This window comes from Mobula birostris, chromosome 5 (assembly GCF_030028105.1).
Source record: "Mobula birostris isolate sMobBir1 chromosome 5, sMobBir1.hap1, whole genome shotgun sequence".
In the NCBI taxonomy this organism is placed as follows: domain Eukaryota; kingdom Metazoa; phylum Chordata; class Chondrichthyes; order Myliobatiformes; family Myliobatidae; genus Mobula; species Mobula birostris.
The window spans coordinates 198,395,246-198,422,840 of record NC_092374.1 but is presented as its reverse complement, the minus strand read 5'-3'; the positions used below and the strand labels follow the sequence as shown (position 1 = coordinate 198,422,840).

Here is a 27,595-nt window from a genome sequence, read left to right as displayed (position 1 = left end):
GTATGTAAGGGGATGGGGAAAATTGGGTTGGTTTTGGATCGCAAGAGAGGGAATTTGTTTAATGCCTACGAGATGTCTTTTTAGAGCAGCTTGTGCTTGAGCCTACTCGGGGAAAGACGATCTTTGATTGGGTGTTATGTAATAACACAGATCTTATTAGGGAACGGAACGTAAAGGAAGCCTTAGGTGGTAGTGATCATAATGATTGAATTCATACTGAAATTTGAGAGGGAGAAGCATAACTCACATGTATCAATATGGCAATGCAATAAAGGGAATTACAGAGGCATGAGAGAGGAGTTACCCAGATGGTTTGGAGGAGGATACTGGTGGGAATGACGGCAGAGCAGTAATAGTTGAAGTTTCTAGGAATAGTTCACAAGACACAGGAGAGATATGTCTTACAGAGGAGGAAGTTCTCAAATGGCAGGGGTAGGCAACCGTGCCTGACAAAGAAAGTTAGGATTGCATAAAAGCCTAGGAAAGGACATATAAGGTAGCAAAGGTGAGTGGGAAGTTGGATGATTGGGAATTTTAAACCCAACAAAAGAACAAAGGGCAACTAAAAAAAGCAGTAAGGGGAAAGATGAAAGATGAGGGTAGACAAGCCAATAATATAAAGCATGACGCCAGAAGTATTTTCAGTTATATAAAGAGTAAAAGGGAGGTGAGAGGTGACATTGGAAAATGATGCTGATGAGGTAGTAATAGGGGACAGAGAAATGGCAGATGAACTTAATGGGTTCTTTGCATCTGACTTCGCTATGGAAGATGCTTGTAGTGTGCTAGAGGTCTGTGAATGTCAGGAAGCAGGAGAGAGTGCCATTGCTATTACAAAGGAAAAAGTGCTAGGAAACTGAAAGGTCTTAAGATGCTTAAGTCACCTGGACTGGATGTACTACATCACAGAATCCTGAAAGAGGTTGCTGAAGAGATAATGGGTGTATTGGTCATGATCTTTCAAGAATCAACTGATTCTGGCATAGTCCCGGAGGACTGGAAGACTGAAAAATGAAATTCCACTCTTTAAGAGGGAGGAAGGGAAAAGAAAGGAAATTATAGGCCAGTTAGCCTAACCTCAGTGGTTGGAAAAGTGTTGGAGTCCGTTTTTAAGGATGAGGCTTCAGGGTACTTAGAGACTGATGATAAAATAAGTCAAAGTCAGCATGGTTTCTGTGAAGGGAAATCTTGCCTGACAAATCTGTTAGAGTACTTCGAGGAAGTAACAAAGAGGATGGACAAAGGAGAGGCAGTGGGTGTCATTTACTTGGAATTTCAGAAAGTGTTTGATAAGGTACTACAGATGAGGCTGTTTAACAAGATAAAATTTGGTGGCATTACAGGAAACATACTGGCATGGATAGAGGAATGGCTGACAGGCAGGAGGCAGCGAGAGGGAATAAGAGGGGCCTTTTCTGCTTGGCTGTCGGTGACTAGTGGTGTTCCTCCGGGGTCAGTATTGGGACTGCTACTTTTCACATTGTTTGTCAATGATTCAGATAATGGAATTGATGAGTTTGTGGCAAAGTTTGCGGTAGGTACCACCGAGGAAGCAATGCAATTGCAGGACTTAGACAAATTGGAAGAATGGGCAAAAAAGTGGCAGATAGAATACAGTGGTGGGAAATGTGTGATAATGCATTTTGGTAAAAGGAACAATAGTGCAGACTATTATCTAAATGGGGAGAAGATTCCAACATCAGAGGTGCAGAGGGACTTAGGAGTCCTCGTGCAAGACTCCCAGAAGGTTAATTTACAGGCTGGGTCTGTGGTAAAGAAGGCAAATGTTGGAATTTATTTCAAGCAGAATAAAATATAAAAACAAAGAGATCATTCTGAGCCTTTAAAAGACACTAGTCAAACCGCACTTGGAGTATCGTCAACAGTTTTGGGCCCCATATCTCAGAGAGGAGATTCACAAGGATGACTCCGAGCTTGGTAGGAAGTTGAAAAGCAGGACCTCAAGGGTGGTAATCTCAGGATTGCTACCTGTGCTCGGTGCCAGTGAGGGTAGGAATAGGATGCTCTGGAGGAGGAACAAGTGGCTAAGGAAATGGTGTAGGGGGCAGGGTTTCAGATTTCAGGATCATTGGGACCTCTTCTGGGGCAGGTGGGACCTGTACAAGAGAGACGGGTTACACTTGAACCACAGGGGGACCAATATCCTTTCAGGGAGGTTTGTTAGTGCTATTGGGGAGGCTTTAAACTAGATTTGCAGGGGGACGGGAACCAGAGTGCCAGAGCTGACAGTGTGGCTGGGGTGAAAATAAATGATATTGAAAGTTTAAGCAAATCCGCTCATAGAAAGGTTGTGAGTGGTGGTAAAAATCTTCTGAGGTGTATATATTTCAATGCTAGGAGTATTGCGGGGAAGGCGGATGAGTTGAGGATGTGGATTGACACGTGGAATTATGATGTTGTAGCAATTAGTGAAACTTGGCTACAGGAGGGGCAGGACTGGCAGCTTAATATTCCAGGGTTCCGATGTTTCAGATGTGATCGAGGCAGAGGAATGAAAGGTGGGGGAGTAGCATTGCTTGTTAGGGAAAATATTACAGGAGTCCTTATGGGTGGAGCTGAGAAACAGGAAAGGTATGGCCACATTAGTGAGATTGTATTACAGACCACCCAATAGTCAACGAGACTTGGAAGAGCAAATCTGCAGAGAGATAGCAGGCAACTGCAGGAAACATAAAGTTATGGTGGTAGGGGATTTTAATTTTCCATACATTGATTGGGACTCCCGTACTGTTAGGGGTCTCGATGGTTTAGAGTTTGTAAAATGTGTTCAGGAAAGTTTTCTAAATCAGTATATAGAGGGACCAACTAGAGAGGATGCAATATTGGATCTCCTGTTAGGAAACGAATTAGGGCAAGTGACAGAAGCCTGTGTAGGGGAGCACTTGGGTTCCAGTGATCATAACACCATTAGTTTCAATTTGATCATGGACAAGGATAGATCTGGTCCTAGGGTTGAGATTCTGAACTGGAAGAAGGCCAAATTTGAAGAAATGAGAAAGGATCTAAAAAGCGTGGATTGAGACAGGTTGTTCTCTGGCAAAGATATGATTGGTAGGTGGGAAGCCTTCAAAGGGGAAATTTTGAGAGTGCAGAGTTTGTATGTTCCTGTCAGGATTAAAGGCAAATTGAATAGGAATAAGGAACCTTGGTTCTCAAGGGATATTGCAACTCTGATAAAGAAGAAGAGGGAGTTGTATGAAATGTATAGGAAACAGGGGGTAAATCAGGTGCTTGAGGAGTATAAGAAGTGCAAGAAAATACTTAAGAAAGAAATCAGGAGGGCAAAAAGAAGACATGAGGTTGCCTTGGCAGTCAAAGTGAAGGATAATCCAAAGAGCTTTTACAAGTATATTAAGAGCAAAAGGATTTGTAAGGGATAAAATTGGTCCTCTTGAAGATCAGAGTGGTCGGCTTTGTGCGGAACCAAAGGAAATGGGGGAGATCTTAAATAGATTTTTTGCGTCTGTATTTACTGAGGAAGCTGGCATGAAATCTATGGAATTGAGGGAATCAAGTTGTGAGACCATGGAAACTGTACAGATTGAAAAGGAGGAGGTGCTTGCTGTCTTGAGGAAAATTAAAGTGGATAAATCCTCGGGACCTGACAGAGTGTTCCCTCGGACCTTGAAGGAGACTAGTGTTGAAGTTGCGGGGGCCCTGGCAGAAATATTTAAAATGTCGCTGTCTACGGGTGAAGTGCCGGAGGACTGGAGAGTGGCTCATGTTGTTCCGTTATTTAAAAAAGGATCGAAAAGTAATCTGGGAAATTATAGGCCGGTGAGTTTAACGTCAGTAGTAGGTAAGTTATTGGAGGGAGTACTAAGAGACAGAATCTACAAGCATTTGGATAGACAGGGGCTTATTAGGGAGAGTCAACATGGCTTTGTGCGTGGTAGGTCATGTTTGACCAATCTGTTGGAGTTTTTCGAGGAGGTTACCAGGAAAGTGGATGAAGGGAAGTCAGTGGATATTGTCTACATGGACTTCAGTAAGGCCTTTGACAAGGTCCCGCATGGGAGGTTAGTTAGGAAAATTCAGTCGCTAGGTATACATGGAGAGGTGGTAAATTGGATTAGACATTGGCTCGATGGAAGAAGCCAGAGAGTGGTGGTAGAGAATTGCTTCTCTGAGTGGAGGCCTGTGACTAGTGGTGTGCCACAGGGATCAGTGCTGGGTCCATTGTTATTTGTCATCTATATCAATGATCTGGATGATAATGTGGTAAATTGGATCAGCAAGTTTGCTGATGATACAAAGATTGGAGGTGTAGGTGACAGTGAGGAAGGTTTTCAGAGCCTGCAGAGGGACTTGGACCAGCTGGAAAAATGGGCTGAAAAATGGCAGATAGAGTTTAATACTGACAAGTGTGAGGTATTGCACGTTGGAAGGACAAACCAACGTAGAACATACAGGGTTAATGGTAAGGCACTAAGGAGTGCAGTGGAACAGAGGGATCTGGGAATACAGATACAAAATTCCCTAAAAGTGTCGTCACAGGTAGATAGGGTCGTAAAGAGAGCTTTTGGTACATTGGCCTTTATTAATCAAAGTATTGAGTATAAGAGCTGGAATGTTATGATGAGGTTGTATAAGGCATTGGTGAGGCCGAATCTGGAGTATTGTGTTCAGTTTTGGTCACCAAATTACAGGAAGGATATAAATAAGGTTGAAAGAGTGCAGAGAAGGTTTACAAGGATGTTGCCGAGACTTGAGAAACTCAGTTACAGAGAAAGGTGGAATAGGTTAGGACTTTATTCCCTGGAGCGTAGAAGAATGAGGGGAGATTTGATAGAGGTATATAAAATTGTGTTGGGTATAGATAGAGTGAATGCAAGCAGGCTTTTTCCACTGAGGCAAAGGGAGAAAAAAAACAGAGGACATGGGTTAAGGGTGAGGGGGAAAAGTTTAAAGGGAACATTAGGGGGAGCTTCTTCACACAGAGAGTGGTGGGAGTATGGAATGAGCTGCCAGACGAGGTGGTAAATGCGGGTTCTTTTTTAACATTTAAGAATAAATTGGACAGCTATATGGATGGGAAGTGTATGGAGGGATATGGTCCGTGTGCAGGTCAGTGGGACTAGGCTGAAAATGGTTCAGCACAGCCAAGAAGGGCCAAAAGGCCTGTTTCTGTGCTGTAGTTTCTATGGTATGGTTCTATGGTTCTATGAAGGAGCCTTTGGCGGCTTTGGGCCTGGAGTCACAGAAAATTAGAATATGTGGAGATCTCATTGAAACCTACCAAATGTTGAAAAGATTAGATAGGGCAGATGTGGAGAGGATGTTTCCTATGGTGGGAGTATCCATAACTACAGGGCACAGCCTCAAAACTGAGGGGCGACCCTTTAGAACAGAGGTAAGGAGGATTTTTTTTTAGCCAGAGAGTAGTAAATCTGAGGACTGCTCTGCTACAGACTGCGGTGGAAGTTGTTTCTTTCCTGATCAGTCAGGGCATCAAGGGATATGGCGAGGAGGCAAGTGTATGGGGTTGAGTGGGATCCAGGCTCAGCCATGTTGGAATAGCAGAGCAGATCAATGGGCTGATTGGCCTAATTCTGCTCCTATGTCTTATGGTCATCACTGCTGGCTGTTTGTTCCACACACTCAACACTTTTTCTGTAAAAGCTGAACAGGTTTTAGAACCCTTATCTAAGAAATTATGCCCTATCATTGGATAGGGTGCAGAGGAACACACGAGGAACTTCGGCCCTGCACTTGCTGGAATTCGCAAGAACGAGGATGCATCTCATCGAAACCTACTGGATATTGAAAGCTCTGATTACAGCAGACGTACAGAGAATGTTTCCAAAAGTGAGGGACTCCATGACCAGTGTACCTAGCCTCAAAAATCATACACGTCCCTTAGAATAGACATGAGAAGGGATTTATTTAGCCAGAGGGTGGTGAATCTGTGAAAGTCATTATCACAGACGGCTGTGTCACTGGGTATATTTAAAGCAGAGGTTGGTAAGGACACTAAAGATTAGAAGGAGAAGGCAAGAGAATGAAATCAAGAGGGATAATAAATCATTCATGACCCAATGTCGGAGCTCAAAGGACCGCATGGCCTAATTCTGTGTCTATGTTTTAAAGTCTAAAGAGTAAAATTTATTGAAAGAGTGCATTAAGGTAAACGATTAAGTTGAAATCATAATGAGTTAGATTGTGAAGTAAAATATCGATCTTATACAATAAGTTCGTTTCAGACTCTGGTAACCGTGGGATACAAATTGTTTTTGAATTTGGTGATAAGTTCTATCAGACTTTTGTATGTTCTGTCTGATGGGCGAGGAGAGCCCAACTCGTCCAGGGTGGGCGAGGGCCTTTGATTATTTAAGAATTTAAATTAAAATATAAAAGCACCGAATGACGCTGTGGGCGTTAAAGACTTTTTCATTTCGCTATGTTTTTTCCTTTATCCCCAAGGCTCAGCGATTCTCTCTCATCTAATTAATGAACAAATCACGATTGGACAGTGATCACAGAATCTGCTTCCGGAAGAGCATGCTTACCGGGGAACAAGAATTTTCCCTCATTCCCTGGGGGTCGGGGTCTTTTCAGCCACATTACTAACAATACCTGAAGTGCTTGGGAATTACCATCTTGCCTTATTGCAACAGGGGATCTGTTATCAGCAGAATAGAATCTGGCCTTGGACGTGCTTCCAGGTTTTTCTATCTCCGGCCTGACGGGAGGAGAAGAGATCGTGTGTGAGATTGGCAGGGTCTTTGATTATGTTTGCTGCTTTACCGAGACAGCAAGAAATGTGAACAGAGTTACATGGAGGAGAGGCTGACTTCCATGAGCTGTCCACAACTCCCTGCATTTTCTTGCAGTGACCAGACCTATCCAAAAAGCTTTCTCCGGCGCGTCGATGAAAATTGGTGAAAGCCTAAGGAGCAAGCTAAATTACTTTAGCCTCTGGAGGAAGTAGAGCTGGTGAGCTTTCTTGGCTATGGTTGGACTAGGACCAGTTATTGGTCGTGTTTACTCCGAGGAACACGAAGCTCTCCATCCTCTCAGTATCAGCATCATTGATGTAAACAGGAGCATGTGCCCCACTCATCGCCCTTAAGTCAATGATCATTTGCCGTTGTTTTTCTGACATTGAAAGAAAGATTGTTGTCATAACAGCGTATTAATCTTCCTGTATTGCAATTTATCGTCATCTTGAGCTTCAGCTCACTATTCCTCATTACCCTAGGGATGGGGGTCTCTCCAGCCAAATTGTTAACAATTCCTGGTTTGCTTGGGAATTATCATCTTGTGTGCTTATGAACGCTCTTCGACACCAAGGCAATAGGTTCTCCGACGGCTTCTTGTAATCTCGGTGCTGAAGCACAAAAGGAGCAGGGGAGGTTTGTTCAGAAGTAAGTGGCATTTTCCGAAGGATTACAGTTAAAACGAACTGGCTGCTGACAGTAAATAGTCCCGTGTTGCCAGCACAGTTGGAGCGCAAACCCCAAAACGGCAATGGTTGCATTGAGCGGTTGATTATATTTAATCGAGCAGCAGGGGAGATGAGTCAAAAGCTTTTTGAAAAGTCGTTCCTGATTGGCTAAGTGTGTGGCGACTCAACCCATAAACATTCAAAAACGTTCGGATATGGCCCAAGTTCAAAGTTCAAAGTAAAACTTCATGTCACCTTATACAACCCTCAGATTCTTTTTCTGCGGGCGGACAGAAACAGACAGAGAGAGATAGAGAGACAGAAATAGAGTCAGAGACAAACAGAGAGAGAAAGAAGAAAGAGAGAGAGGGAACGAGAGAGAGAGTGCGCGCACACACACACACACATACACACACATAGAAATTGCCGAATCTGTTCCGCAGCCGCTGCGGGGGCGTGAAGACTCCGCTTCAGAGTCCCTGGTTGTGACTCTGTGACTCTACGCGCAGCTCCCGAGATGCTACAGACCTCTGTTAGGTGGAAGTCTGGGATGAGAGATTTGCCCAGTGTGTCATCAGCCAGGCTCCAAGAACGTTCCTAAGGAGCATACCCTTCCAATCTACAAGGTACTGGACCTTCCCCTTTTTCCAGCGAGACGCCAGGAGACGCCGCACAGTATAGATCTGGGAAGCATCCACTAAGCGGGGAGGAGGGGATGGTGGGCTGACTGGAGCCATGGGAACGCAAGTAATCGGCTTGAGGTTGGAAACATGGAGCACTGGGTGGATCTTCATTGATGATGGTAGACGCAACCTATACGAGACCTTGTTGAAAGCCTTTTCCACTACGAATGGTCCGCCCCAGAAGGCAGTGGAGGCCAAGTCTCTCGATGTTTTCAAGAAAGAGATGGATAGAGCTCTTAAAGATAACGGAATCAAAGGTTATAGGGATAAGGCAGGAACTGGATACTGATTGCCAATATCACAGTGAATGGCTGTGCTGGCTCGAAGGGCCGAATGGCCTACTCTTGCACCTATTGTCTATTATTGTCTATTGGCATAGCATGGGGCCAACTTGGGACTCTCAACTTTCAGGAGTTGGTAAGTTGATGGAGAAGATCCTGAGAGGCAGGATTTATGAACATTTGGAGAGGCATCATATGATTAGGAATAGTCAACATGGCTTTGTCAGAGGCAGGTCGTGCCTTATAAGCCTGATTGAATTTTTTGAGGTGGTGATTAAACATATTGATGAAGGTGGAGTAGTAGATGTAGTGTATATGGATTTCAGAAAGGCATTTGATAAAGTACCCTATGCAAGGGTTATTGAGAAAATAAGGAGGCATGTGATCCAAGGGGACATTGCTTTGTGGATCCAGAACTGGCTTGCACACAGAAGGCAAAGACTGGTTGTAGATGGATCATATTCTGCATGGAGGGCGGTGACCGGTGGTGTGCCTTGGGGATCTGTTCTGGGACCCCTTCTCTTCGTGATTTTTTTAAATGACCTGGATGAGGAAGTGGAAGGATGGGATAGCAAATATGCCGATGACACAAAGGTTGGGATGTTGTGGATAGTATGGAGGGTTGTCAGAGGTTACAGCAGGACATTGATAGGCTGAGAAGCGACAGATGGAGTTCAACCCAGATAAACCTGAAGTGGTTCATTTTGGTAGGTCAAATATGATGACAGAATATACAAAGTAGTATTAATGGTAAGACTCTTGGCAGAATGGAAGATTGGGGTCTGAATCCATAGGACACTCAAAGCTGCTGCGCAGTTTGGCTGTGTGGTTAAGAAGGTATTGGGTGTATTGGCCTTCATCAACCGTGGGATTGAGTTCAAGTGCCAAGAGGTAATGCTACAGCTATGTAGGATCCTGGTCAGACCCCACTTGGAGGACTGTGCTCAGTTCTGGTCACCTCACTACAGGAAGGATGTGGACACTATAGAAAGGGTGCAGAGGAGATTTACAGGGATATTGCCTGAATTGGCGAGCATGACTTATGAGAATAGGTTGAGTGAACTTGGCCTTTTCTCCTTGGAGCGACGGATGATGAGAGATGACCTGATAGAGGTGTATAAGATGATGAGAGGCATTGACTGTGTGGATAGTCAGAGGCTTTTTCCCAGGGCTGAAATGGCTAGCACGAGAGGGCACAGTTTTAAGGTGCTTGGAGGGAGGTAAAGAGGAGATGTCAGGGTATTTTTTTATGCAGAGTGGTGAGTGCATGGAATGGGCTGCAGGCGACGGTGGTGGAGGTGGATACGATAGGGTCTTTTCAGAGACTCCTGGATAGGTACATGGAGCTTAGAAAGATAGAGGGCTATGGGTAACCAGAGGTAATTTCTAAAGTAAGTACATGTTCAGCACAGCTTTGTGGGCCGAAAGGCCTATATTGTGCTGTAGGTTTTCTATGTTTCTATTTTTCTAAGATCCCTTGATGCCAGTCAGACCTTGTTTCCTGGCTTGAGAGGCCTCACCTGTCGGCGGAGCTGATCAGCCTGACGGGCATGTTGTTTCTCAGCACGCAACAGAGAAGCCCTGGCTCGTCTCCGGGTATGCTGGTAGCGGTGGATCAGCTGTTAAACAGAAGAAACTCCCACATCAACCTCTTGGTCATGGAAGAGAAGAGGATGGAATTCCTTCTGGCATTCAAAGGTGGCATGCCGGTGGAGGACGACTAGTGGTTATTGTGGGCGATCTCTGCCCAGACCAGTTGAGAGTTCCAGGACGTGGGGTTGGAGGAGGCAAGACAGCACAGTGATGTCTCCAACTCCTGATTCACTCTGAGCCTGACCATTACTTTTGAGGCGGAAACCAGACAAGAGGCTGGCGGTGGCTGCTACAACAGAGCAGAAAGCCTTCCAGAAACGTGATGTGAACTGTGGACCTCGATCAGACACAATGTCCTGAGGGAAGCCATGCAGCCTGAACACACGTTGACCCATGAGTGTCGCAGTCTTCCGAGCCGATGGGAGCTCGGGGAGGGCAATGAAGTGCGCAGCCTTGGAAAACCAAAGTTGTAGTGTTTCCAGGAGACGGGATCAGACCAGTGATGAAATCCACCGAGAGGTGGGACCAGGGGCGTGGGGCACGGGCAACGGGCATAACAGACCCGCAGGGCGCTGGTCTTGTTCTGAGCACAAATGGGACAGGCAGAGACGAAGTCGTGAATATCCTGGGACATAGATGGCCACCAAAATCGTCTGTTGATAAACACACTGATCGGTTGAATTCCCGGATGCCTAACCGGATGGGAGTGACCCCATCCCAACACTTTGGAGCGCAGTGTAGCAGAGACAAACAGCCAGTTGGGAGGTCCCCCACATGGGCCTGGATTCGAAAGTTGGGTAGCCCTCACCTCCTTCTCTATTCCCCATTTCACTGGAGCAGCAATGCACGAGCGAGGATGGACGGGCTCTAGATCGGCATTGTCTTCAGACACGTCGGATTGCCGGGAGAGCGCGTTGCCTTGGTATTCTTGCTGCTGGGAAGATAGGTGAGGATAAAATTAAACCGGGAGAAGAAGGGAGCCCAATAAGCTTGACGGGAATTATGCCTCTTAGCGTCTCGAATGTCGGAAAGGTTCTTGTGATCTGTCCAACATTTAAAACAAATCTGTGTCCCCTCGGCCAGCGTCGCCATTCTTCCAGGGCCTTGTTGACAGCCGGAAGTTCTCGATTCCCGACGTCGTAGTTACTCCCTGCCGGAGTCAAGCGACGGGAAAGAAAGGCACAAGTATGCTTCTGGCTATCTACAGAGGAGCGCTGAGAGAGTGTACAGCTCCAATGCCGTCGTACGATGCGTCCACCTCGACAACGAACGGTCGGGATGGGTCTGTGTGTTGCAGCACCGGGGCAGTAGTGAAGCGTCGCTTTGGTTCCGAGAACGATTGGGCTGCTTCGCTTGTCGAATGGAATCCTGGTGAGTGCATTCATGGGGGGGCGGGGGGGGCGCGGCTGAGCTGAAATTTCAAATGAAGCGGAGATAAAAGTTCGCAAACCTCATTAAGCGCCGCATCTGTTTGACCGTCGATGGTTTTGGGCCACTCAGTGACCGCCTGAACTTTTCTTGGGTCAGTTTGAACACTGAAAGGGTTAAATATGTAGCCCAAAATCGACACCTGGTATTTATGGAACTCACACCTCTCTGGCGTGGTGTACAGGTTGTTCTCGAGCAGCCGTCCAAGAGCCTTCCGGACATGCTGGGCGTCTTCATGGAAAGTGCGGGAATACATCAGACTGTCGTCCAAATACGCAAAAACGGGCTGGTTCAACATGTCCCTGAGCAGATCGTTTGATTAGGGCCTGAAAATCACCGGGGGCTTGGGCCAGACCAAAGGGCATCACAGGTACTTATCGTGGCCAGTAGAGGTGTTGAAAGCTGTCTTCCACTCATTCCCTTCTCTGATACGAACCAGGTAATAAGCATCTATCATGGAAAGTACCATTTCGCCCCGGAGATGTTCGAAAGCAGAGGCAAACAGGAGAAGAGCGTAGCGGTTCTTGCAGAGACGAAGCTTACCACCCTTCTTGCTCACAAAAAGGAAGCCTGCCCCTGCTGGCGAGGTTGACGGACGGATAAACCTGAAGGCCAACGTCTCCTTCATTTACTTGTCCATGGTCATCGGGGTCACCGGAGTATCTGCCTGGTGGAGGAATACTTGGTTCTGGGCCAGACGCGGGAGTCAGGGCATTAACGACCGAGGTTCTTGGGGCCGCAGTAAAGGAGGATCTGCGGGATGCTGGGAGTGAGACCGACGCAGCCGGAGGCTGCTGAATTGCGTTGGCGAGAATGCTAATGCTTACAGCTGGCAGTTCGTGGACTGCAGCCGTGTGGCCACCTGACTTCGATTGTCTGTGTTGAGCTGCAGAACAGTTGCTGCGAGGGATGACTCCTGTTCCTGCAACTGGCACTGGGTTTGTCGAACTGAGATTATTTGCCACATTGCTTTGGTAACTTCACCCAACACAGATTCGATCGCTTCTAACTTCTCCCCTACCTGGCCAATGAACTTCAGGGCCAAGGTCAGTTGTTCTCTCTCTCTGATGGGTCCATTTGCGTTGTTGAGACTAGCAGTCAAATGTTTGGATATGACACAACTATGGCGAGAGAAAGACACTGACACCGGTCGACAGTTCACTGACTTTAATAAGAACTGTTGCAGAATTGAAAGGAAAAGAAAAAACAATAAATGCTAAGTCAACAGAACTGTTTACTAAAGTCCTCAAACTGAAACTTAATGTCAGTGCTGCGTCTGGAAACAATAACTAATACTAAAGGAATACCACTCTTTGACAGCGTCATTTGAAACGGTAGTTCTCTTTCCCAGACAAGGATGAGAGTACGCAGGGTGGCTGTGCTTTAGGGCAAGTCCCGACAAGGCTACAACAAAAAGAAAGGAGTTTAATACCGCCATAATGAACCACCATAGCTAGAACATGCATACACACTAGCACAATTGCTGAACCCATTGCACAGATCACCTGCGAGTCTGTGTAGACTCTGCAATAGAGTTTATTGTTGTGACAACAAAGGGAAGGTAAGGTGAAGTGGGGCAGCCACTTTAGATTCATTCAGTGTAGGGATGGGGAGCCGAGGCTCTGCTTCGGCGAGGAGGCCTGCATGAGGAAAAGGAGAAGTTTTCACTTTCCTGTTAATTCATGCCATTTGACTTAGTAGATGAAACAGCAGTAAGGACAGCAGAATGTTCCTCCTGCAATATGCGGCAGGTCACGGAGTCTGAAGTCCTCCTTCTTGTTCACTCAGCGGATCAAATGGGTCGAGCAACTGGAGCTGCTGCTGAAGGTACTCAGAACCAATACTGGAGTTTTAGTGAGGCGTTCACACCTGAGCGGCAGGCTGCAGGTAAATGTGTGATGACACAGAGAAGAAAGCGGAGTAGGTAGACAGTGCAGGATTCCCCGATCATCATTCTCCTCAGGTATTCCATTTTGAGAGGGATCAACTTTCATTTGCCAACAGCCTTTGGGTCAGTGGTATCGTGCCTGGCTCTGAGACAAAGAAGGGAATGACAGTGTCTGGCAGAAAAATAGCAAAAGGGGACTGGATAGTCAGGTGTGTGGATAAGTATTTTTGTGCCTGCAATTGGACTCCAGGATGGTGTGTTGCCTTCCCACTGTGAATGCCAATGATGCCTCACAGTAGATGTATAACATACTGACAGTGGCCATGGTTCAATGTCAAAGCAGGAGTAGGGCTGAGGTTCTGAAAAGGGATTTTAGAGAAAAAAGGGTAGAAAGTTTAAAAAGCAAAACATCGAGGGCTCTCATCTCATGGTGACTACCTGTGCTGCATGGTAGTGAGGTGAGAGATAGACAAATAATACAATTTAATATGTGGTGAAAGAGCTGCTGCAGAATAGGGGGCTTCACATTTATGCGTGTATGTTTGGGCAGGTGGGACCTTTAGAAACTATAACAGTTTACACCTGAAATGGAACCAACATTCTCACTGGGAGGTTTGCTTATGCTACTTGTGAGGGTTTAAATTAGAATGGCATGGGGTATGGGTACCACAATAGTAGGGCAGAGGGCAAGAAATTTGGTATGACAAGTAAGACTGCAAGGAAGACATCATGGAATAGGCTAATAAACACAGTTAATAAACATGTCATAAGCTGATATGTTTATTCCAACAATAGTGAATGTTATGTGTAAGGAGGAGGAACTTGGAGTACAAGGAATTACTTGGCTGGTAAATATGAGCTCACAACTTTCCTTTGTACTACAGACTGGCCTGAGCCAGTTTTGATGAGAAACCAGTCTAGTATTTACTGTCTGAATCACACTTCAGCTTCACAAACAAAGAAACTATATTTAAAGTAAATGAACCTGTCACGTACCACGTGACAGGTTAAAGAACCAGCAGAAATAGAAAACACTTTGGAGTCTGGTATTGCTATTAACTAATGGTATTTATTAGGAACTACGCAATACAGCAATATAAAATCAGATATATCAAACAGGTTAGCAATGATTATATATATAAGTGTGGAAATATAAAAACCAAGCTTCGTCAAGCCTAGGGGTAAATGGATACAGTCTTACGGTGATGAGTAAAGTTCAGTTCAGTTCATGGTATTGAGTTGAGTAATGATGGAGAGAGACAGAGAGAGAGGCTTGAGTCTTCAGGTGAGCTGATGCCGTAGATGTTCCCGTTATCCTCCGAAATCCTTTAGAAGTCACCGACTGTGACCACAACAAAGGAGACCATTTTTCTGTGGTGGAATTATCAACCCAGGCAAGGGTTGGAAACACTAATAACTCCCCACCAGTCACACCTTTTCCACACTGCGAGAGCCACTGATCTATCCTCCAAAACCCACCTTTCTGTGGGCACAACAAAGCTCATCCAGTGTCCAAAACCATGTGTCTGTCAGTCTATCAGCTGACCTTCTATTTATCTCACACGCTGAACACCAGCTATCCATCAAGTTGCTCCTCCCTTCTCTCTCTGTAAGAACACAGAAGCTGGCAGTGTCCTTGCAAAAGTGTAAACATGCTGCAGAGAAACCATAACACCATCTCAAAGCAGTCTTCGCCCCTCTCTCTCTCTTAATAACAAGGTGTCTGTGTTGAACAACTCTCATTCTCTCTTTTTAGAAGTACAGTTCATAGGGATAATACAGGATCCCGTCACAAACCAAATATACAATTTGCTAAGAGTCTACAGACATAACAGGATTGTACATACGCAAGTGTAAAGAAAACTAAAACTACAAGGAATAACAATAAAAAAAATTATCTGGATCCTAATCCAACTCTAGACTGGGGAGCCTTGCGTTAGTGGTGGCGAGTCTCATATCATTGATTGCATACAGTGCAGAATAGGCTCTCCTGGCCCTTCAAACCACACAAACCAGCAACGCCCAGCAACCCTGATTTAACTCTAACAGGACAATTTACCATGACAAACTAACCTACCCTGTAGGTCTTTGGACTGTTGGAGGAAAATGGAGGACCTGGAGAAAACCCATGTATTCCATGAGTAGGGCATACAAAGACTCCTTATAGAGGGTGTCGGGATTGAACCCCGAACTCTGACACCCTGAGCTGTCATAGCATTTTGCTAACTGCAACACTAGCTTGGCGCCCAATGGTGAGGAGTCCTAGTTGTAATAGTGTCGCACTTCGTCTGCAGCACCAAACAACTTCTTCACATCATTTCTTCAATTTTTTAAAAGGGCTTCTTATAACTCCATGCACAATTCCAAGTGTTTGATTGAGAATGCAGTCAGTAAACTGGTTCTTAATGATAAATCTTCTCTGCAGTATTAATGAGCCAGTGGTGGCGCTATCTTTGGTTGGATTTTGTAGGACTGGGAGTATTATATATTGAACTGATTTGAAGGGAAACCCAATGGTAGGATTTATGCCTTCCAGTATGGAGGTTTTGGAGACCCTCTGTGAAACTATGTGCAGAGCAGCAGACCGGCCCTTTAGAAGTTCAATAGCAATAAATAATATATGGAACATGGACCCATACAGCACAGGGCATGCCCTTAGATCCACAAAGTTTTGCTGAACAAATTAGTAATGAAAAGCTGAACTAATCTTATCAATTCTGCTTAAACAATAGCCATATCTGTCCATTTCCTGCATATTCATGTGCCTATCTCACATCTTTATCACTTGTCTCCATCACCACCCAACTAGCACATTCCAGACTCCAAACATTCTCTGTGATTCTGTAAAGAAAACACTTACCCCGCACATCTTCTTTGCACTTGTCCCTTCTCACCATACAAGCATGCCCCTAGTATTAGGCATTTCAGTCCCAAGAAAAAGATGTTGTGTACTCTATCTAGGCCTCTTATAATCTTATAAACCTTAATCAGATGAAGCCTAACTAGTGTTTTATAAAGGTGCAACAAAACTTCCTGGCTCGTGAGCTCAATTCTTTGACCAATAAAGGCAAGCATGTCATACACTATCTGTCCAATTCTATCAACCTGTGTGTAGCCTCTTGCAGGGAGATATGGACTTGCACCCCAATATCGTCTATAGTTAAGTGTTCGAATTTCTGTGGTCTCCAACCCCAGACACCAACTCTATAGTTGAATTTCTGCAGCCCTGGACTTCCAGGTTGCTATAATAATGGTCACGTTCAAAATTGCTGATGGGGCATGGTAACGAAGAGATGTAGAAGTCCCGCCTGAAGACCCTTCCATTTAGAAGTTATTTGACTAAAGCTGTCACAATGACCCTTTTTTCCCCTGAACAGATACTGCAAAGTTCGAAAGCTCAAAGTTCAAAGTTCATTTATTATCAAAGTATAAATGCAGTACATAGCCCTGAAAATCGTCTTCCCCACAGACAGTCATAAATCAAAAGAGAACAAAGGAACCAAACCTATGTCTTAGTTTGGAGAAAATTAGAAGTCAAGCTTTTGAACCTATGTTTGATTTTGAGAAAAGATGGGGTTCATTTGCCCGTTACTATCATTTGAATTAATTGATAGATTTCCTCCACGATCTAATTGTAAATTTTTGGTATTTTTTTCTTGCTGGCAGTTTGATGTTTATCTTTAGAAGCTTTTTGTATGACGCATGGCTCCGGGATTGAACACCTAATGGTATTTTTTCCCCACTTTTCCTTGCTTAGTAGGGGTTTTTGTTTCTTTCTTTTTGTCACCAAAATTTTTTCAATCTTTAAAATAATGTTTTTTTTTCTTGAGACATTGTAAGTGTTGCCTACTTCGATGTACTCTTGTTAATTTTGGATAATAATAATAATAAAAAGATTTGAAAAGAAAGAAAACATTAAAGATCAAACACCCCTGCCTTCCGTGCGCAAAAGAAATAGTTCAAACAACAACAAAAGACAATCAAAAGGCATACTTCAGTACAGTTCAGTAGTGGGGTTGGGGAGGAGTGTAATTAACATAGGATAAATTTTATCCTGGGGCAATGAACAACCCTCAAGCAATGTTACCAAACCTGGTCACTGTCACATCTTCCTGTGCGCATGCCTGTTATCATGTGACTGTCCTCTGCAGGTGGCTGGGGCAATGATTTCCACAGATTCATCACCCTCTGGTTAAGTAAATTCCAATGCTTTATAAAGCCTCAACATTGCATTCTTGTGTTTATATTCTAGTCCTCTCAAAATGGAATGGCAACCTTGCAGTTGCCTTTCTTACTACCAACTCAGCCTGCAAGTTAACCTTTAGGGAATTCTGCACAAGGACTCCCAAGTCCCTTTGGGCCTTTGATTTCTGAATTTCCTCATGTTTAGTAAATAGTCTGTGGCTTTATTATTTCTGATAAAGTGCATGACCACACATTTCCCAACACTATATTCTATCTGCCAGTTATTTGCCCATTCTCCAAAACTGTCTAAGTCCTTTGGAATACTCCCAGCTTCCTCAACACTCCCTGCCCCTCCATCTATCTTCATATCATCTGCAAATTTTCATCTGGTCCATTTTAATCTTGATATTTTCACAAAGTATAGTATTTCTGTTCTGTTGATGGATGCAGTTAATGTATTCATATTAATTGAACAACACCTCCCTCTGGTGTCCTCCCCCTTCACTTTCTTCCATGGTCTTCTGTCCTCTCCTATCAGATCCTCTCTTCTCCAGCCATTTATCTCTCTCAGCAATCAATTTGCCAGCTCTTTATCTCGTACCCTTTCCGATTTCACCCATCACCCACCACCTTGTACATCTTCCTCCCCTCCCCTCACCTGCTAGTCTGACTCCTTCCCCCTTCCTATCTTGTCCCAATGAAGGGTCTTGGCCTGAAATGTCAACTGTTTACTTTTGTCGATAGATACTGCCCGGCCTGCTGAGTTCCTCCAGCATTTTGTTTGAATTGCTTTCGGTTTCCTGCACCTGCAGATTTTCTCATGTCTCCAAATATTAATTCCTTTTTAATTTACTGCCTCCACATATATATTTCCAGCGGTTTTAATTCCAGGTTTATTTGGGTTTAACAATGCAAAATTTGGGGATGAAATGTGACCCATTCTGCGGCAACCTGTTACTGGCAGGTTTTCTGTTCCACTCCTGATGCTAGTCTTGGACCCAATCCAATTACAGACCCAGAGCGGGACTGGAACAGGTTCTCAGCCCATTTTCATCCCCATTCCAAAAAAGAGGATAAAGTTTCCCTGTGAATTTATTCCCAGTGAAGGTGTAGAGATGGGACTTGGTCTCCACATTGTAAAATGAAACTGACCCGGATGTATAACTGAGATAAATTCCCACCCTCCGGGGGATGGGACCAGCAAGAAGACAGGGCTGAGGAGAGATGTTTACATAAAAATTGTCATCATACAGCCCGATGGTCCAGAATCCATTTTCTGGTATTAGTTCAAGCCGTGCCTTTCTCTCCACAGACTCTAGAACAACTCCTAAACCCCAACGCCGACACCCTGCCAAATCCACCTCCCAGTAATGCCTCCCCGATGTAAATCCCTCCAATCCCAGTACACAAGATCGGCCTGTAAACCTCTTCCTGGAATCGGGAAGATTCCTCCAGTTCCCGGTATATCTCACGCTCTTTAAATCTGGAAGCACTTCAAGCTTCGGACCGGCTGTTTCGACATCCAGAGTCACAGCAACTGGAAAGGGAGGGGGAGTGGGGGAGAAGCACAGAGTTAGAGAAACCGGGGGATCAGGGGTAGGGGGAGGAGACTCCGCCAGCGCAGGTTCTCTCAAAACAAACACATTTGAAAGAATGGAGTGGACACTAAAGGAGAAGGATTTGGCATTGATCCATTCCCACTGTTTTGTTTCAGTGGGAACATATGATCATGGGGGTGACAGAGACAGGGAGAATGTCTGAACTTGTGCACTGACAGGCATTAGTCATCTGTCTGTGTCAACATGTTCATGTCTGCCTCTGTATGCCTGGTCTGCGGCCATCTCAAAACACCTTGACACTGGGCCAAGACCAGGAACTATTAATTCAAAAGGCACCCCACATTAAATGAGATCTCACACAGCTTTCTTCCACTAACAGACCAGAACTTAACTCAATTAAATGCATTAATTCAATTTTACTTTTAAGGCCACTATGATTCACACTCCTCCCCAGTGGCGTATCTAAGGTATGGCAGGTATGGCACGTGCCCTGGGCACCACTTGAACGGGGGGCATCACTGAGCAGTTTCTATTAAAGTCAGACAAGCCATCCTCAGATAGTGAAAAAAGAATTTTCTTCAGATATATGATGTCTTTGATTATCATGGGTGAGAAGCACTAGGATGGCCTTATTTCACAGCATTGTGTGAGAAGACCATGAAACGTTTCTTCACGAAGAAGGAAAGTGGAGCTGAAGGATGGAAGGGACGAAAGTTGGAGGTGGATGAAGCCAAGAAGTTGAGCAAGTTCTTCATGCCCTTCTTTGAAAAGCCCAGAACAAGTAGTTCGACACATTCCATGGAGTTGCCTGCACTTGCTACAAGTTTGTTAGAATCCGAAGGTGGATCAAGTACAAATGCATCACAAGCCCAGGAGGAAGTCAAGTCAGATAAATCTGAGTATGACGAGATTAAGAGTGAGGCTGCCACAGAGAACGTGGACATGACAGGAGGGGAAGACGATGGTGGTGGTGGTGTTGAGTTTATTGACGAGATTTTACCTGACGAGATTGAACCTGACGACACTGAACCTAGTGAACTGGATGGTGTCAAAGAGCCTCGAACTATCATAGCAGAAGTGATTGAACAGCATGACATTGGACTTCTGAAGTTCGATAGGAATACTGGAAAAGCAATTCTGCCTGACGCATTGAGAACAGAAATAATAAAGCTGGGTTCGAAGCATTCCCAGAACAGTGAGGGGCCTTTCCCACCGACAAATAACCGCTCAATGAACAAAACTTAGTTCAAGAGTTAATTGGGAAATGGTCGTGGTGAGGAAGTGACTCACTCATGGCTGGTCTATTCCCCTTCTAAAAAGTCTGCATTTTGTATCTGTTGTCTGTTCCATTCCCAGTCAGACCACCAATCCTCATTGGAGCAGGAAAGTGGATTCAACCAGTGGAAAGCACCTGAAAGGATTAGTGCTCATAAAAATGCCAAGAATCATCAGGAATGCTTCACACAGTGGAAAGAAATGGAAAGAAACTTAGCTGGAAACGGAGGAGTTATTCACGTGGTATTTGAGAAGGAAAAGCAGAAGTGGTGCGATATCTTGACGAGATTCTTCACTGCATAAAATTCCTTGCAACTCAGAACCTGGCTTTGTGATGACACAGGGAGTCACTTCAGCTAGACGATGACTCCAATGTGGGAAATTTTCTTGGCTTACTGAAACTACTGGCCATCTTTGACCCTGACATAAAAGAACACCTCACTCATTTGGAAAGTCATCCTAGATCCACGTCTTATCTTTCACCGGGTGTCCAGAATGAATTCATCCACATGGTGGCATCCACTGTTCGCCAGAGTTTACTGAGAAGCATTCGTAAAGCCAAGTACTATGGTCTCATGTTCGACTCGACTCCTGATGAGGCACACCGTGAGCAGATGTCAGAAGTAGTGAGGTATGTGGAAGTTGATTTTGAGAGGAAAACAGTCCTTGTTAGAGAGTCCTTCCTTGGTTTTATCCAGATAAGCCAGAAGACTGCTGAGAGCTTGGTTGAAGGCATCTTGAAACAGCTAGAGAAGGACGAAATGGAGCTACAAGTTTGTTGGTCACAGTGCTATGACAATGCTGCTGTGATGGCTGGACACAGAAGTGGTGTTCGTCAAAGAATAAGTGAGAATAACAACCTGGCAGTGTTTGTGAATTGCGACAATCACTCACTCAACTTGGTGGGTGTACATGCAGCCAAGCAGGATACAATAATGGTCACGTTTTTTGGATGAAGCTGTCCACGTGTTTTTCTCTCTTTCAACACAGTGCTGGGAAAAACTCAAAAGCACCGTGGCTGTGGCTGTTAAGCCGGAGTCTGAAACGAGGTGGAGTGCAAGGACAGAAGCAGTGAAGCCCGTCAACAAGTACCTTGAGGAGATGCTTCAAGTTCTCCAGAACATGATAGACAATGAAAACAAGACCAGTGAAACAAGAAGTGATGCAAGGCAGCTGTACAACTGCATGTTGAGTTACGATTTTCTGATTTTGCTAGGATTAAGGAAGAAAGGCCTCATTCACATTGACCGTATTCAAAAGAGGCTGCAGGATCCTAGCATGAGCTTCCATGATGCCGCCCTGGATTTGAAAGCCCCCGAGGTCATTTTTATGATGAAAGAGAAGTGTTGGTCAGTGAGTCACTTGAAGGAGGAGTCGGTCTCTGTCAAGAATGGAATATTGAAGTTGAAAGGTGTCAGAGACGAAAGAAACGAGTGGCTGATGAGAACTCGAGAGATGCTGGGTTGGGTTAACAGCTAAGGAGGAAATGGAAAGAGTCATGAAGGGAACACTGGACCGCCTTCACAAAGAAATGGATGAAAGGTTCGCTCATTTACACGACACTGACGTCAAGTTTGAGTTCCTTCTCGATGTTGAGGGACTGTGTTACGGTGCCAACAGTAACGACCTAAAGAAGAAGTGCAAAAATTTGGGCAAATTGTACAGCTCTGATGTTGATGGACAGCAACTATATGAAGAAATTTTGGATTGCAGAATGTTGCTATCAAGACGGGTCAACATGAAAATACCAAGACCTGAAGAGCTTCTTGAATTTATTGTTCAGTATGGAGATGAGAGAGTCTTCCCCAGTCTTCACATTGCTATTCAGATAATGCTAACCATCACAGTTTCTATCGCCAGCTGTGAGAGATCATTCAGCAAATTAAAACTAATACTTTCATATTTGGGAGCCTCCATGGGTCAAGGCAGACTCTGTGATCTTGCTCTGCTGAGTGTAGAAAGAGAAAAAAATTAAAAAACTGACTTTGATCACATCATAGACCAATTAGCATCAGTGAGAGCAAGGAAGGTGCAGTTATAATTTTCATGTAGTGCCATAATTTGTTAATTAAAAGATTAATGAGCTTGACTTGCATTTTTGAGCTGATATTATGGCAAAGTTATCTAAAAGATGGCTGTCAGATGTTTGGACAGGGGCGCAGTTTCAGTGCTTGCCATAGGCACTATTTTCCATAGATATGCCCCTGCTCCTCCCTTGGAGAATTTTCATACTGTCCCTTGTTTCAAGATGCAGTGTTTCATCTAATAGTCCCATGTATTAATTGTATTGTGCCCCTGAGTTGGTGTGTTCAGGTGTCAGACATCTCCAGCTGCCCACGTGACAATGATGCTTTCAGCAGGTAGGGTCGGTGCCGAAATAAAATTTCAGTACCTACTCGGCCATAATACTGCTGATCCTTTCATCTAATTATTACTTAAAGTTCCCTAATCAATGACAAATGAAGCTGTGGAAATCCTACCTGTCTTAATTCCATCAACCAAAGCACTCCACGCTGTGCAAATAAAGGGACGATTGAATTTTTCAACCCGCAGAACACATTCTGGCACGAACATTGGTTCAACTTCATTACCAAACCTGCAAATATCAGAGTGGTTTATAACTGAGCCTCAGTAAGTTTTGAGATATGTTACAAATCCATGCAGAGCATCAGTAAGGTGTGTGTCCTACCTTCCTCTCAGATAAGCTTCTTCCTGAAATAAACAAAACACAAATCTAAATTGATTGAGATTCATCATGCACATCCTGACAGCAGGGCACACACAGATGAGGGTATTGCAGAAAGAGCTTAGACCCATGGGGGAATATACAAGGAATTTCATGAAAAGTCTATCTTAACTAAAAGGATAAAACATACAGTAAGGACTGGCCAGGTGGTTCACTTCTATCTGGATAGATAAAATTGATGATTGGATTATTTCAGAACTTTTCATTGTAATTTAAAGTGTAGTGGAGTTAGAAAGTTTATGAACCCTGTAGATTTCTCTCTATTTCTGCATAAATATGACCTAAAATGTGATCAGATCTTCATGTAAGTCCAGATAAAGAGAAAATTAAATTAAATATATAACACAAAAATCATTATACCTGTTCATTTATTTATTGAGAAAATGATCCAATATTACATGTGTTTGTTGGAGAAAGTATGTGAACCTCTGGGGCAATGCCTTCTACGAAAGCTATTTGGAGTCAGGTGGATTGGAGCTGTGGGTTGTAGAGGTGCCCTGCCCTTTTAAAAAAAGACACACAAAATCAGGGTACAGACAGAGCCTGCTCTTCTCAAGAAAGATCTGTTTCTGTGTGCCATGCCTCAATCAAAACAACTTTGCGAGGACCTTAGAAGAAGAATTGTAGAGATGCATGATGAAAAACACTGAACAAGAATGGTGTTCACGGAAGGATACCATGGAGGAAACCACAGCTCTCCAAAAATAAAACCATTGCTGCATGTCTCAAGTATGCAAAAGACAATCTGAATATTCTACAATGCTTCTGGGACAATGTTCTGTGAAGAGATGAGACAAAAGTTGAGCTTTTTGGTAGAAACGGACACTGCTATGTTTGGTGGGAAAAGAGCAATGCACAACAAGACCAAAACTTCATCCCAACTGTGAAGCATGGTGGAAAAAGCATGACAGGTTGGGGTTGCCTTGCTGCCTTAGGGCCTGGATAGCTGGCAATCATTCAGGGAACAATAAATTCAAAATTGTATCAAGATATTTTACAGGAGAATATCAGGGTAGAACTCTGTCTCCTGAGGCCTAATAGAAGTTGAATAATGCAGCCAGACGATGTTCTGAAAGGCAAGTAAATCGACAACAGACTGGTTTAAAAAGAAAAATATTTATGTTTTGGAATGGCTGAGTCAATGTCCTGATAAATAGATAATGAGAGGGATAATAAATGGAATGGCGGATTGGATTCAACGGACTGAATAACTTCTGTCTCCCATGGTCCTTAAGTATTGCACCGTACTGCAGCCAAAAAGCAACACATTTCACCACACTTGTCAGTGATAATAAGCCTGATTCTGAAATTTGAGGTTTCTAGCACAGCATCACGTAAGCAGCATTAGCAGACAGAGCATAAATTCAGCAGTTTGCTCGGGAAATGATAGACAATGAATTCAGGCGTTGTTAACGGGTGCAGCAAGTGGAGCAAGAGAAAGGTTGTGTGGAGCAGATGTACTGACTGGCCTGTCTCTGTTGTAGGATGGGATGTTATTCTATATCGTGAATATTCAAAAAAGACTGCAAATATTCCTCAAACAGTTAGTTACAGCTGATGGGAACCCAACCTAGATGGTAAACTTAATCGACTTCAGGAGTCAGCCTGAGTTCCCACTCCAGACATGGAGACCCTCACACCAACTGCACCACATGCACTTTCCATGGATGTTAATATGAGTCATTCTTGAGGTGGCAGTGGATTCCACCAACATTGTGAACCAAAGGTTCATCTGGGGGACACAGGGGATTTGTCAGATTGAATTCAGTTCTGAATTCCTGGGAAATGCTACGTTTATTGTAGTGTTCAAAATCACAGCTTTTCTGAAAAATTATAATTTTTATAAGATTTGTGCTTTTTATTAACTTTGCTAAAGTTGTAGTTTAACCATCTGTACTTGTTTTTTTAAAAAAAACTTGTATTTTCACAGTTTGTAGTGCTTTATGCCTACTTACCCGCAAAAAGTGGTATAGCAGTTAAATCTAAACACGAGGAATTCTGCAGATGCTGGAAATTCAAGCAACACACATCAAAGTTGCTGGTGAATGCAGCAGGCCAGGCAGCATCTCTAGGAAGAGGTACAGTCAACGTTTCGGGCTGAGACCCTTCGTCAGGACTAACTGAAGGAAGAGCTAGTAAGAGATTTGAAAGTGGGAGGGGGAGGGGGAGATCCAAAATGATAGGAGAAGACAGGAAGGGGGAGGGATGGAGCCAAGAGCTGGAACCAATGGCATGAACATTGACTTCTCCAACTTCCGCTAATGCCCCACCTCCCACTCGTACCCCGTCCGTTATTTATTTATACACACACATTCTTTTTCTCTCTCTCTCTCCTTTTTCTCCCTCTGTCCCTCTGACTATACTCCTTGCCCATCCTCTAGGTTTCCCCCCCTCCCCCTTTTCCTTCTCCCTAGGCCTCCTGTCCCATGATCCTCTCATATCCCTTTTGCCAATCACCTGTCCAGCTCTTGGCTCCATCCCTCCCCCTCCTGTCTTCTCCTATCATTTTGGATCTCCCCTCCCCCTCCCACTTTCAAATCTCTTACTAGCTCTTCCTTCAGTTAGTCCTGACGAAGGGTCTCGGCCCGAAATGTCGACTGTACCCCTTCCTAGAGATGCTGCCCGGCCTGCTGCGTTCACCAGCAACTTTTATGCGTGTTGATTTATCACTTTGCTCATTTTTCATTGGCTATGTATTAACACATTACCCATGTGATGTAATTATGCAATCAGTGATTTGTTTAATTTATCTAAGGAACTTCTGTTATCTCAGTTATAAAAGGTGGTGGATTTTTCTTTTTCACCTTTGCATGTTTTGCTGTCCAGTCACCACTCTGCTTTGGTTCTCAGCTCTTTATTTAGTTTGCTTAGTATTTGTATGTTTGTACTTTAATGATTGTTAGACTTGAGATTACTCACCATTCCAGACTCCAAGAAGTATCATAAGGATCAGAAAATAAACAGAGATCCAACAATCGTTACCCAATATTTTGTGCCTGTGCAGTTTCACTTTTTGGCCAGAAGAAACTAGTTTAATCAAGGACAGAGGAAACAGGCAAACCAGTTTTCATTGCTTCCCCTCATGTTGTGGACTCTGAACTGATTTTTGCTCTTAGATAATCTAGTCACGGCAACTGAATGTGGACACAGGAACCTTCAGTTAATGATCTGCTAAACCTGAGACCATTCTCAAACAAGTAGCTATTTTTCATAGTGGCTCTTGTAACACACCGAATCGAATTGAAATGGAATTCCTCACCTTCAGAAACAATACGTCATCTTTTTCATCCATCTGTTCCTGTAACCTTGAGATTTTCTCTTGGATAGAATTTAAAGTTTTTTGAATCTCTTGAAAATTTTTCTCCATTGATTTTAGAATCCTCTCCTCCTCTTCCCTGAGATCTTTGAGTAACTGCTGCTCTTTCTCAGTGAGAATCTGGTGTAGTTCAGCAAACTGGAATGTGATGTGGGACCGGAGGTTCTGTGATTGTTCCTGTCAAATGAAAGATGAAGATTACTATAAGTATTGTATTATATTGTCCTGCAACATTAAAGGATGCCACTGAGTCCAACAAGTCCACGCTGGTGCTCAGAGCATTCCATAGAGTCGTAGAAAAGTGCATTACAGAAACAGGCCATTTGGCGTACTGGCCTACTCCCATCGACCTGCACTGGGAGCATCACCCTCCATATCACTATCATCCATGTACAGTACCGATCCAAACTTCATTTAACTGTTGAAACCGTGTTTGCATGCACCACTTGTGCTGGCAGCACATTCCATACTCTGATGACTCTCTGATTGAGGAAGTTTCCTCTCATGTTCCCCTTAAACTTTTCACCTTTCACCCTCAACCTATGACTTCTTGTAGAGCCTCTCGACCTCAGTGCATTGTGAGGGGTATAGATAGGATAAATGCCAGCATGCATTTACCCTATATACACCCCTCATAATTTTGTATGCCTCTATCAAAGAGCCTCTTAATCTTCTATGTTTTTAAGCAATAAAGTTCTAACCTATTCTATCTTTCCTTATACCGCAGGTCTTCCAGACCCAGCAACATCCTTGTAATTCTTCTCTTTACTCTTTCAACCATATTTATATCTGCCCTGTAGGTAGGTGACCAAAACTGCACGTGATACTCCAAATTAGGCCTCACCAATGACTTATACAATTTAGACCATAAGACACAGGAGCAGAATTAGGCCACTCAAGTCTGCGCTGCCATTCAATCATGGCTGATCCTTTCTTCCTCTTCTCCTCAACCCCATTTCCTGGCCTTCTCCCCGTAAGCTTTGATGCCATGTCCAATCAATAACCTATCAATCTCTGCTTTAAATGCACCCAACTACCTGGCCACCACAGCTGCATGTGACAACAAATTTCACAAATCCACTGCTCTAGCTAAAAAAAAATTTCTCCACATCTCTGTTTTGAATGGACACCCCTCTATCCTGAGGCTGTGCCCTCTTGTCCTAGTCTCTTCCACCATGGGAAACATCCTTTCTACATCTACTCTGTCTAGGCCTTTTAACATTCAAAAGGTTT

The 27,595-nt window shown here is 44.1% G+C and overlaps 1 protein-coding gene across 1 annotated transcript in view; it reads right to left on the bottom strand.

Annotated features, from left to right (window-relative positions):
* Positions 1 to 16,119: 16,119 nt before the first annotated feature.
* LOC140198462 (uncharacterized) overlaps positions 16,120 to 27,595 on the bottom strand; it is a 66,558-nt gene continuing 55,082 nt past the window's right edge. The window contains exons 9-12 of the mRNA XM_072259547.1: positions 26,306 to 26,539; positions 22,990 to 23,012; positions 22,781 to 22,896; positions 16,120 to 19,003 (exon numbers count right to left, since the gene is read on the bottom strand). Of these exons, the coding sequence (XP_072115648.1) occupies positions 18,474 to 19,003; positions 22,781 to 22,896; positions 22,990 to 23,012; positions 26,306 to 26,539 (903 nt within the window). The 3' untranslated portion in view covers positions 16,120 to 18,473. The remainder of the gene's footprint in view (positions 19,004 to 22,780; positions 22,897 to 22,989; positions 23,013 to 26,305; positions 26,540 to 27,595) is intronic.